Source organism: Trachymyrmex septentrionalis, unplaced genomic scaffold (assembly GCF_001594115.1).
Source record: "Trachymyrmex septentrionalis isolate Tsep2-gDNA-1 unplaced genomic scaffold, Tsep1.0 scaffold19, whole genome shotgun sequence".
Lineage (NCBI taxonomy): Eukaryota > Metazoa > Arthropoda > Insecta > Hymenoptera > Formicidae > Trachymyrmex > Trachymyrmex septentrionalis.
In genome coordinates this window covers 2,988,454-2,999,890 of record NW_017305071.1, presented here as the reverse complement: position 1 = coordinate 2,999,890, position 11,437 = coordinate 2,988,454, and the positions used below count along the sequence as shown (strand labels likewise).

At 34.9% G+C, this 11,437-nt stretch overlaps 2 protein-coding genes across 7 annotated transcripts in view; one reads left to right on the top strand and one right to left on the bottom strand.

Annotated features, from left to right (window-relative positions):
- The window catches only part of LOC108746893 (myelin expression factor 2), a 7,998-nt gene extending 635 nt beyond the window's left edge, over nt 1-7,363 (bottom strand). The window contains exons 1-9 of one of the 4 annotated variants that reach the window (XM_018483970.1): nt 7,156-7,360; nt 5,555-5,924; nt 4,857-5,156; nt 4,539-4,785; nt 4,294-4,470; nt 3,771-4,216; nt 2,910-3,045; nt 2,584-2,670; nt 1,468-2,519 (exon numbers count right to left, since the gene is read on the bottom strand). In XM_018483970.1, coding sequence (XP_018339472.1) covers nt 2,615-2,670; nt 2,910-3,045; nt 3,771-4,216; nt 4,294-4,470; nt 4,539-4,785; nt 4,857-5,156; nt 5,555-5,924; nt 7,156-7,172 — 1,749 coding nt within the window. In that variant the 5' untranslated portion in view covers nt 7,173-7,360 and the 3' untranslated portion in view covers nt 1,468-2,519; nt 2,584-2,614. Of the gene's footprint in view, nt 1-1,467; nt 2,671-2,909; nt 3,046-3,770; nt 4,217-4,293; nt 4,471-4,538; nt 4,786-4,856; nt 5,157-5,554; nt 5,925-7,155 lie in introns of those variants that run through there. The other 3 variants (XM_018483971.1, XM_018483972.1, XM_018483968.1) reach the window with 3 other exon arrangements.
- A 1,611-nt stretch (nt 7,364-8,974) lies between these two features.
- LOC108746895 (eukaryotic translation initiation factor 5A) overlaps nt 8,975-11,437 on the top strand; it is a 3,980-nt gene continuing 1,517 nt past the window's right edge. The window contains exons 1-3 of one of the 3 annotated variants that reach the window (XM_018483977.1): nt 8,975-9,046; nt 10,584-10,876; nt 11,172-11,306. In XM_018483977.1, the coding sequence (XP_018339479.1) occupies nt 10,601-10,876; nt 11,172-11,306 (411 nt within the window). In that variant the 5' untranslated portion in view covers nt 8,975-9,046; nt 10,584-10,600. Of the gene's footprint in view, nt 9,047-9,108; nt 9,133-9,159; nt 9,579-10,583; nt 10,877-11,171; nt 11,307-11,437 lie in introns of those variants that run through there. The other 2 variants (XM_018483979.1, XM_018483978.1) reach the window with 2 other exon arrangements.

Here is an 11,437-nt window from a genome sequence, read left to right as displayed (position 1 = left end):
ATATATATATATGTATATATAATTTTATTTCTGTCTCGCGAGAAGAGAAAAACGCTTTCAGTTTTCACGTAAGAGATATTGAACGGTTGCGCTGTACGAATCGCATAAATGTGTCACAATGATAAAAGAGTAAACGCTTCTTAGCCCCTAAAATCGACGGAACTGTATTAATGCGAAAAGACACGAGCACCGATTCTCGAGGAATAATATAAATAATAGTAACGACAACTTTTATATCATGTATCAGAATCCTGATGTAGTCAATAACAAAAAAAAAAGATAATGCTACGTCTTCTTCAACTTGTAGGAATTTAATCAAGCATTGAATGAAAGGGAGGATCAATCGCTAAGAATGCGCTAACGTGCGCATATTTTTTTATCGCTGATCGCAGGTGAAACGTCGATGAACGTTCTTACCATTAAAATACATTAATAAAAATCTAGAAAAAAATCGCAAAGTTCCGTTACGACAAATCGACGGAGGTTGTACAAAGTGAATACTTGGAAATAAATACAAAATCATTGGCGCGCATGGAAGATTTCGCTGTCCTTCATTCACAGTTCTATATATAGAATCGGCTACACCATGTTAAAGATGACAAAAACCTCGTGTTAACTATTCCTTTCTCGGTCACACTTCCATAAAAAGTCCATCGATGCGAGCTCAATTTCATCGGCAGTAAAAGTATCGTTAAAATTATTGGAGATGAAGAATACACTTCGTGACAGCACCACGCATAGACATATTTAAATTCTCGCTATTAATGACAGAAAAAGTAATTATGCTAATCTCTCTCACTCTCTCTCTCTCTCTCGGGGCCAGATATCGTCAATCGTCTCTCTTCCCGGAACCGTCTTCGGAAAATCAGGGAAGAAAATCATCTGAAAAAGTATCTCACCTGCGAGCTTGAAAGAGCATCTTCCTCCCCATTGCGCAGATGATATTGACGTCCCAATTGTACGGAAGATAATCTGAAGAGTGATCTGTATTTTAAGACGTATCAATAAACGAATGGACTCGTATTCTGCTTAAATGCAACGTTTACAGGACAGTTATGATTAATCGTACCATTTAAACATTTAGTTGCATCGCATACTAAAACTCACTTGACAAGATCCATCCGAACCAACAAGAATAATCGCTTAAAAAAAAATAATAAAAATTTCACACAACAGCACAGAAATAAAACACAACGACCAGCATAGGTTTTTTATAGCCAAAATGAATTTGGATTTTATTCAATCACTGTTAGGATTGGTGGTTATACAAGAGTGTTATACAATAGAATATTCCTCGAGATCTACATGGCGAGAGAAGAGTTATGTTTACCAAAAAATATTTCGGTGACACCAAATGCAATTCGTCCATTGTACCGGAATCAATCCGAGTCTTGTCCGCGTACATTTCTGTAGGGGAACAGAAAAGATTAAAAGACGCTATTCAATGTCACGAGAGGCTCGATTTACTTTTTGGTAAACATACTACGGTCCATAAAACGCAGAATTTATGCCGAATCTAAATCGTCCGATGTATGTTCGCCGAAGTATTGAAGCGAGTTTGAGTAAACTGAGAGGGGATCTTCCTAAAAGCGGCGGACTACAACAAATTTTTCTTGTATGCTTCATTTAAGGGTCGTAAAATTATTCTTATAAAGATGCAAAACAGTATGTACGTAGTACGGTAAATTAAAAAAAAATTAATAATAATAAACGATGTGATCGCGTAGAAATCGTGGCGACAAACCGCTGTCCTCTGTCAAATACCACATGTGCTTTTTCTTACGCATAAGTGCGAACGATGCGACGAGAATATCCAACACAAAAAATCCACGATCTGCATAAAGTAAGATTTTAAACGAGTGTACTTCAATAATTCGCAAGCCGGAAATCTAATTCGACCGAATAACGATTTTACAACGTTAAAAAATGTATTTTCATGAACGAAAGATTAATCTCTATCCCTTGATGGACTCAGCTGCGAATGAGCAGAGAATCACGTTAGATCGGGAAATGGAGAACCGATCGATCTCTCGTCATGATAATTAAGAAGTACAGACTTACAGACTACAGAATCGCTAATTACGGTAATTAACCTGTAAATAATGAATAACCTACACACACTGAAAAGAAACCTACTGACTTACTTATAGATCATCATGAAACCTAAGCCTAAAAACAACTATAGTCACGATCGCTAGAAAAAAAAAACTGATATAAGTGAACAATTAGTAGACTTCCATTGTAAAAAGGAACGATAGTCTGGTGATATATAAACAATATAGAATTGAAAAGAGTTGAAAGGGGATAAAGAGAAAGAGAGAGGGTGTGGAGAGTGTACGTCAGTGGTCATATGACTGTTACAACATTGAGTAGCCATCATAAACACGACTTGCTGATCTTCCAAAGATAGACACTTCTCACTCACTGTCCTAAGTTCTGCCAGATAACTAGGATGAATTTCAAGTATTGTCATTAGGAGTGGAATCCTGCAGACGACACAAACACCCAGCTTCCTCACGCTGCGTCAATAAGTTATGGTTAAGCATCAAATTATGGTAATATAATCTTTTCTATCGACGTTACCTTGAATCCCTCGAGGCTTATCCTTCCATTCTTAGTAGAGACGCACATCAATTGTTCTGCCATCAATACGCGATCGATTCATCATAGCTAATTGTGATAATTAAGGAAAATTCAATTGTACAACACAATTTTTTCAAAGTATAATTATAAACAGAATATATAATAAAATTAGTAAATAGATAATAATTATAATTAACTCTTTTTTTTCTTTATTATATATCTTGTAGTTAATAATTCAAAGAAATAAAAAAAAAAAGGAAGAAAATGATCAAATTATTTTTTTTCTAACAAATGTTAAAAAGTTTGTTTCGCTTTGAAAAGGATACTCACAGCACGCTCGGCATCCCATTCAGATGCAAACCGTACCATGCCCATATCGGCACCTCTCATTTCCGCGAATTTTACCTCTCCGGCGTCCTGGAACTTATCACGCAACATCTGCCATGTAGTGTTTGGAGGTAGCTGCAACACAAAAATTATAATTAAATATTGAACCAAAAAATAAAAAATATTAGTATTTTAAAGAAATAGAAAATTCCGAGAAAAAACCCAAGATCGAACGGGAATGAAAAAAAAAACATTTCCTACGCCTTGAAGGAAAAAACCCGGATGGAAAATTGCTTTATTTGATGTTGCAAAAACAAAGCAATTACATTACTTTAGTTACAATTTACATTGTATAATATCTATAATATAATAATTATTTTGTCTAGTAAGTAAATAATGAAATTAAATAGTTTATAAAGTTTTTCTGATTCTGGCTACTAATTTTTTATTTTGCATATTTTCATGTTCACAAAAATGTTCATTTTAAGTTTACATCTTTTTATAACTGTTTTTAAATTCCTAATGTATTTTGTTTTCCATGCTTAGTTTTAAAAGTGCTAAAAAAATTCCAGTAATGACATTTTAATATATTTCTATACTTAACATTTTATTCTGTAAAATGTTTTTAAAACAAATTTTAACACAGAAATATTTTATATTTTATGTTTTATATTATATTAAATGGAGGCTTTTAAAAACAGGTTAAAAAAAAATGGAACACCGTTAAAAAAACGTTTTTCCCCAGTGCCAGATTTTTTCCCAGGAGAAATCCCAAGGATAAGTTCTTTTCCGACGATTTAAATATCTCAGGAAAATAACAATAAAAAATATAATAATAATAATGAAACAAAAGTACATACGTTGCCTATAAGTATAGTATCTGACATCTGTCTTGAACCGTTGGAGTTCTGTCGGTTACCGCCACCGCTTTGGCCCTGGTTTCCAGAAAACCCACCGCCGCCACCAGAAACACGATCACCATCTCCTCTGTTAAATCCTCCATCGAAATCTCTACCACCGCCACCGAAATTAGAGCCACCAAAAGCATTGTTACCACCAAATCCTATATCGTTATCTAATTTGGATAATCCACGCGGCGTGAATGTATTGTTCCCTTGTCCACCAGCCAAAGAAGCCTGTAAACCGCTTAAGCTACCGACTCCGCCTCCAAAGTTATTCAAGTTCGATGCTAATTCACTCGTCAATGAGGAATTCAGCAGTGAGCTTGTGGTGAGATTAGCACCTAAACCGGCGCCGGCAAGGCTAGCTTGAAGGGCTGCTGCATTTGTGTTTGATAATGCCGATGCTAGAACAAATAGGAACTCATTTATTTAACGATTTTAATCGATTTACAAGAGGTACATGTAAAAGGCGCACGCTCACCTAATTGCGCAGGTACAACATTGTTCAAACCGGCGCCGAAAGCGCCCGCAGCTAAGACAGGCGCTGAGATTGGATTTACCACTGGTGGATTGTTTGCTTGCACATTAGGAATATTTCTAGCAACATCTAACAATCTGTTACCACCGGCTCCAAGTCCCATGCCGATACCCTTCAAACCTGATTTACAAAAGTAAATTTGATTTATAAATCAAGCATGTCTGTCGCGAACTGAATAATGTAAGTACCTTCTGGTAATTTAGGCGGCATATCAGGTTCATTAGCTCTGTCAAGTCTAACAGTCATACGTCTATCGTACAACTGTTGATTGTGAAGCATCGAAATGGCTTGTACCGATTCTACCGGATGATCATATTCAACGACTCCAAAACCCCTTGATTTACCATCCTTGTCTTTTCCCAATTCAACATGCAACACTTTTCCAGCCAATTTGAAAACTTCAAGTAGCTTCTTCTCGTCAACTTTGTAGTCCAGCTGAATAAATAGATAGATTGTAATTCTCCGATGATGCATACTTTTTAAAAATATAGCCGCGTCATACTAACGTTAGCGACAAAGACTCTTGTGACCAAAGGACCATTGATGCCTAAAGATTCTAAAAATTGTGTACTAAGACCGTAGGTGTTTCCAAATTTATTGTCTCCACCTCCGCCACCGCCGCCACCGCCACCACCGCCGCCACCACCGCCACCGCCGCCACCGCCTCCGCCACCGCTAGGTGCAGACATATTTTGTCTTCCGCCTCCTTGCGGTCTTGGAGGATCTCTGAATCTATCATCACGATTTCTATCATTGTTACGGCCTGTTGCTAAACGGCCGTATTTGTCACGTTCTACATCAAAATCCTGCAAAATAAATATAATTCATCAAAATAATATAAATAATCTTTAAAATTAATCTTTTGTTAAATTATTGTATTACATGTATTTTTTAACAAAATAAACAAATTAAATTTTTCTATGCTGTACTAGAAAAAGTTTAGTGGCGATTTAGATAGAATCTAGATCAAAAATTAATTCAAAAGAAGTGTTTTTAAAAAGAATTAAGATAAAAAAAACATTCATTTAAAATTGTATTGCTAAATATAAATATTAAATTATTTCATATGTATGTAGCATTGATTTTTATACGAAAAATATAAATTTTCATTATTTCTTGCGAGACTATACATATAATGCACAAATAAGATCTATTAAAATTATATCTAAAGCTGTGCGTGCAAATAGAAAATTTCTATACTTACTTCTTTAACAACAAGTTTCCTGCCTTTGATGTCATATCGGTGCATCTTTTCCACTGCTATCTTTACCGAGTCTGAATCTTCGAACTCCACTATCCCACATCCTCTAGGCTTATCATTCTCATCCGTAAAGAGTTCCACATGTGCTACCTTGCCAACTTCGGTTCTAAATAAATCCTTAAGATCTTGCCAACGAAAATCATAAGGAATATTTGAAACATAAATTCGTCGTTCAGAAGCTTTTCTGCTGCGATCGTTTCTGTCTCTACTACGATCGCGACTGGCCGAGTTTATGCGGTTTGGTCTGTCTGACCTTCGATTACGGTCGCGCTCTCTACTTCTATCCCTGTCATCATTGTTTTGTGCCTGATTACTGTAATTACATGTGCAAAATAATATATTATACATATACGGAGCTGCGATATTAACATAATACATTAATTCCCATTTCTATCAATTTAGATTAAATTTAATCTCAGATCAATTTACTCTTTATCTTTTCCTAATTCTTAGAACTAGAAAAAACTGCATTCCACTTAACACTCACAATACTAACGAGCATCATTTGTCCTTGTTTAACATTTGATAAATCAGAAGGATGAAATAATTCTACAAATATTGTGAGCATTAAATGGAACACAACCTAGGTAATTATATACTGTAAAAACAGGACTATAAGAGAGAAAGGTATATGTACTTCTTGTATGTACACTTTTTATATCAGGCTTATCCAATTTCAGCTTCGGAGCCAAAACACAAAGCCATCGATACAAAAAATCATATAATTGCAAAAAAATCATAAGATTTTCTACACTATAAAACGTCGATATACGACTAAGCAATCAAGCGTATCAATACTTTACAATCCCTGAAATCTTACACTAAATTTTTTTGCATCAATGGCTTTGTGTTTTGGTTCCAGAACTGAAATTAGACAGGTTCAATGTATACTATCTCACTTTAATTTACTATATCTTACAATTGGATGATTTCTATTTAGTGATACAAACATTATTGAATCTTTCTTAAAATTCAGTAAATAACAAAGACAGAACAACACTATCACCAATTGCAAAGCATCCATTTTAGAGAAATAGTGAGATATAAGTTAGAATGAGATTATATAGATATATATTGCAAGGAGAAAGTATATAAATATATCTCTCTCTTTCTTTCCCGTTTTAATAAAATCGCTAGTAGCCACACTCAGTTACCTCTAATTAAGTGTAAACTACATTATAGATGTAAATATAAAAAAAAAGAAATAAATCATATAGAAAGAGACATCAGGAGACATGGTAGTATCTCGACGCTAAGAGAATATATGAACGAAAGGTTAAGAGCTAGGCTGAAATTTTCGATATATTTACAGCCATACGCTTGCACGATTGCAACGCTGAAAAGTATCAAAAGATATTTATTGAATTACGCCTTTCCTCTCATTACAATCACCGCGAGATCAGAGTAACAAGAAATTCCGCATTTCATATCGATGCATGCCACGATGACTCCGCGATAGTCAAATGGACGGTTAATGATGTAAAACCCCACATTACGCGACTAATTCGCAGAAAGACATTATGTGCACGGGACATTATACTTACTCTTCCGTCTTCATCATTACCAAAAGCCGGTCCTCGCTCACCTTCGGACAGGCAATCCTACGAATTCGTTAAATGGTATATCCAAGTGTACACCGAGCGTCGTACGAAATGGCCGTCACCGGAAGTGCAAACATGGCGCACTGCTCCACCATAGAGCATCGTGAGTGGCCACCGGATCTCACTAAGCTGGTCAATATCGCGGAATATGCGTTCTCGTAAAAATTCCAAAGTGATTTCATCGATTTTCTAAAAGCGTAATTCGAGTTATTATTCGAGATTACAATTAAACTGCAATTAAAAAATACTCATCGTTGTATGAAATATATACTCGCGATGAGAGAAAAATACGAAACGTTTTTCACGATGAATTTTGACTTTTGAGATATGCCGATATTGGAAAAAAAAGAAGATACGAATTAAACTAATTATTCGGGAGTCTGCGCAATCCGATTCACAACGCTTAAAAATTATTTAATTTTGTTGTCAAATTTTAAACGAAGACAAATGATGCTTATGCGTTGTCAGCATAAATCGGACCACGACCATAATTATATGATTAATTTATCAGGCAATTTCTATAGAAATATTACAATATTTTATTAATACGGATATAGAATTAATAATTTTTTTAGAAAAATTATTAAAAAATAATTAGATAAGAAATAATGTAGATAAGAAATACATAGTTTTAGATACAATGAATTATATAGTTAGAAATTTCTTTTGATAAAGCGTAACTTTGTCAGTTCGATTAATTAATTATCAATTAAAGTAATCGAAATTGGATTAAATCGATTCAAAACGATTAATTTGACTAGCAAAATTGCAAATTTTCTAATTAAATCATACGTTATCTTCAATCTGTAAAATTTTTTCCCATATAAAATACAAAAATTATAATAATTAAAAAACAACAAAATTTATATTCTTTTCATGATAATATTATAGTATAGTAGTACAGACTTGAAAAATTAATCACCGAGTATAATTGTAATTTTAAGTTATAAAACAAATTTTCTAATTAAATCCATATAATTTCATTATCAAATTTTTCTTCTTATAAACAAACATTCCACTACAGTACAAAGTTACACAGAAGTTGCAGCAACATTGTATATTGCAGAGATATTGCTGCGATATTACTGCAAATTCTATGCTGTATGGATTATAATAATTAAAAAGCAAAATTTACAATTCTATTCATAATATTAAAATAATACTTGCAAAGTTAATCATCGATTGATAGTTAATGCAAGTTTGCCCAAGTTATTGTAATTATGCATACGCGCGTATATGGAAGCCATTCCTACAGCACATAATTGCACAAAAGTTGCAGCAACACTACTGCAATATTGCAGAGATTTTGCTGCGAATGAGCGATATTGCTGCAAATTCTGTGCTGTATAGGCATAAGATAACATTTCATTTGTACAATAAATATTTCAAGTATGTTGATTGGCTACAGAATAGAGAATTTCTGGAGACTTCAAAACTTCTCTTTTCTGCAATCAATTAATACATTCGAAAAACTTATCGTACAACAAATGGCTGCATTCAACAGAAAAAGCAGCTTTGCAACTTGTAAAATTCTTTAATATATTGATATGATAATTGGTACGATTGGATAAGAACTGGATCTAGATGTATAAATCAAATATATAAAAAAATTTTACAATAGTTAGAAAGCTGCTTTTTCTGCAACATTAAAAATCGCGCTATTTCAAACGCAAAATCACGATAGCGGCCGCAAGATGGCGCTCGCAGTGGCGCTGCGGCCGCGTTCGCGACTCGCGACAGCATCCGTGCAGTCGATGTTGTGAACCCCTATTACGATCCTGTGGCGCGCCGGCGCAACACGACCTTCTGGTTAGAGTATCCATTTTGATCACATGTGAGTATCTCGAGCTGTTCTCGCTTTCGGCTTCAACTGATGGTGCTAATTGCCCGAACGAGCAGCGGATCATTAAAAATACGTGGGTAAATGTCGGGCCGGCTTATGTTCGTACGGCCGCGACGTAACGCGCCGCGACGATAACGCGGTCCCCGTTAGCAAATGTGATCCGCTCGCTCTCAGGTCCATTCAGTTCGTACCCGCTTCATCCACCTATCGCTCGAAATACGCTGTGCGCGACAACCGACGGTGCCCCGGCAGCGTCGCGACACACCCCGGCAAACGTAACTCACGTCAAATTCACTCACCTACGCCGCGAAGATCGCGAATTTCTTCGTGCTTGGTTGCGCGAGAGATCTTTGGTTAGTCGCGCCTCACCGTCCGTCTCCGACCTTTCACTGTGCGCGAACTCCCTGCGACGACGCGCCACGTGGTCACCCTGTTCGTCCGGGTGTAACCACGTTGCCGATAGCCCGAGTTTTGGTGACTCACGTTCGCATTATAACCGGTAGAAACTCGATCCGAGTTTAGTGTACGTATAATGTGTAGATATTTTGTACAGGCGAGAACTGTTGCATCCGTGTAATTTCTTCGGTCGTTTTTTTTCCTACTGTCGTCGATATTTCGTTTTTGACGCTCATCAATTTCTACGATCTAGACCGCGTAAATACAATTGCAAAATTATTTTGTTCAAAATAGCCTCGTCAGTGTCATTAACAGGACACTCGAGCAAAAAAGTCGTAAAATCGTTATCACTGTGCCATTGTACCATTAGTTTTCTTGTTTTTCAAAAGAGATTAATCTATAGATTATATTATATATAATCTATTCTTTGTGGCTGAACTTATCCCAACGTAGCACTCCGAGGAATATCCTTAAGACATAGAGATGTCTTTTGGATGTCTAAGGCTAAGTTTCTTGGAGGCCTATGCTTTATTAGTACACTTGTTATATGCATATATATATATTTTATTTTAAGTATAACGAGTATATCCATAATTTATTTATCTATTTCTTACAATCTAATGTCAAAATCAGTACCTTATCTATACAAAACTGCATCTAATTATTAACTTGCATCCAATTATTTTTTTTTATGTATTTAAAGTGATTTAACATATCTCTGAAAATTCACATATTCTAGAAATATCTGTATTTTATTTTGAGTGAAAATACAATTTACTACAATATAATTATCCTTCTTTAAAATTTCTAGAAATTTTTATAAATAGAAACTTATTCCGCAAATTAGGATTTAATCAGGTTTGTAGCAAAGAATTAAATATGTATGTGAATATTTGGTGGAAGTAAGATCGAAATTTCCATAGTTTAAAGCAGCGACAAGGAATGGATCTTATGAGAAGAATTGATTCTTAACAATAAACTGATTCTTTTTATCTGAATTTCTTGCATTGTACTTTTTTCTTTTCTTAACAGAGGAAAGGAAAAAAGAGAAAAATGAAATTCAGCTAAAATAAATAAGGCTTTTATTCTGACTTTGAATTTCAAATTTATACCTATTTTGTGCTCCACACAGATATCCATCAAACAACAATGGCAGATATCGAGGATACTCATTTTGAGACTGGAGATTCAGGCGCCTCCGTGACATACCCTCAACAGTGCTCAGCATTGCGCAAAAATGGTTTTGTCATGTTGAAATCACGTCCGTGTAAGATTGTAGAAATGTCGACTTCTAAGACTGGCAAGCATGGTCATGCCAAGGTTCACTTAGTAGGTATCGACATATTCACCTCTAAGAAGTATGAGGATATCTGCCCTTCCACACACAATATGGATGTGCCGTTTGTTAAGCGGGAAGATTACCAGGTAAATGTTTTTTCGTAATTTCTTGCATGTAGCGGATTAAACATAATTTATATAAAATTGTTTTATACTTTTAATCTGTTTATTCTTTAGGCTATTAAAAAAATGTTTATCCTTTTATTTTTATATTTATAAATGTATTTTATTGTTATTCATATTTTATAACCTTAATTATTTAAACTTTACTGTCAATATTACAAAGAAGAATGAATTAGTAAATTCTACTTTAAAATTTGAGACTGTGACATAAATATGTTTCTGTGAAAATGTGAGAAACATTGTAATTGTTTTGTGACAGCTTACAGATATATCTGACGATGGCTATCTCTGTCTGATGGCTGATAATGGAGAACTGCGCGAAGATCTCAAGATACCTGATGGTGATTTGGGAACACAGCTGCGTGCTGATTACGAATCTGGAAAAGAGTTACTTGTGAGTATATCTTTTTGTATATACATAAATATTTGTGTTAACATTTCTATATGTTGCATCATATGTTCAAATTCTAATGTTATTTAGAATACAATTGTGAATATATCATCAAACACACACACACACACACA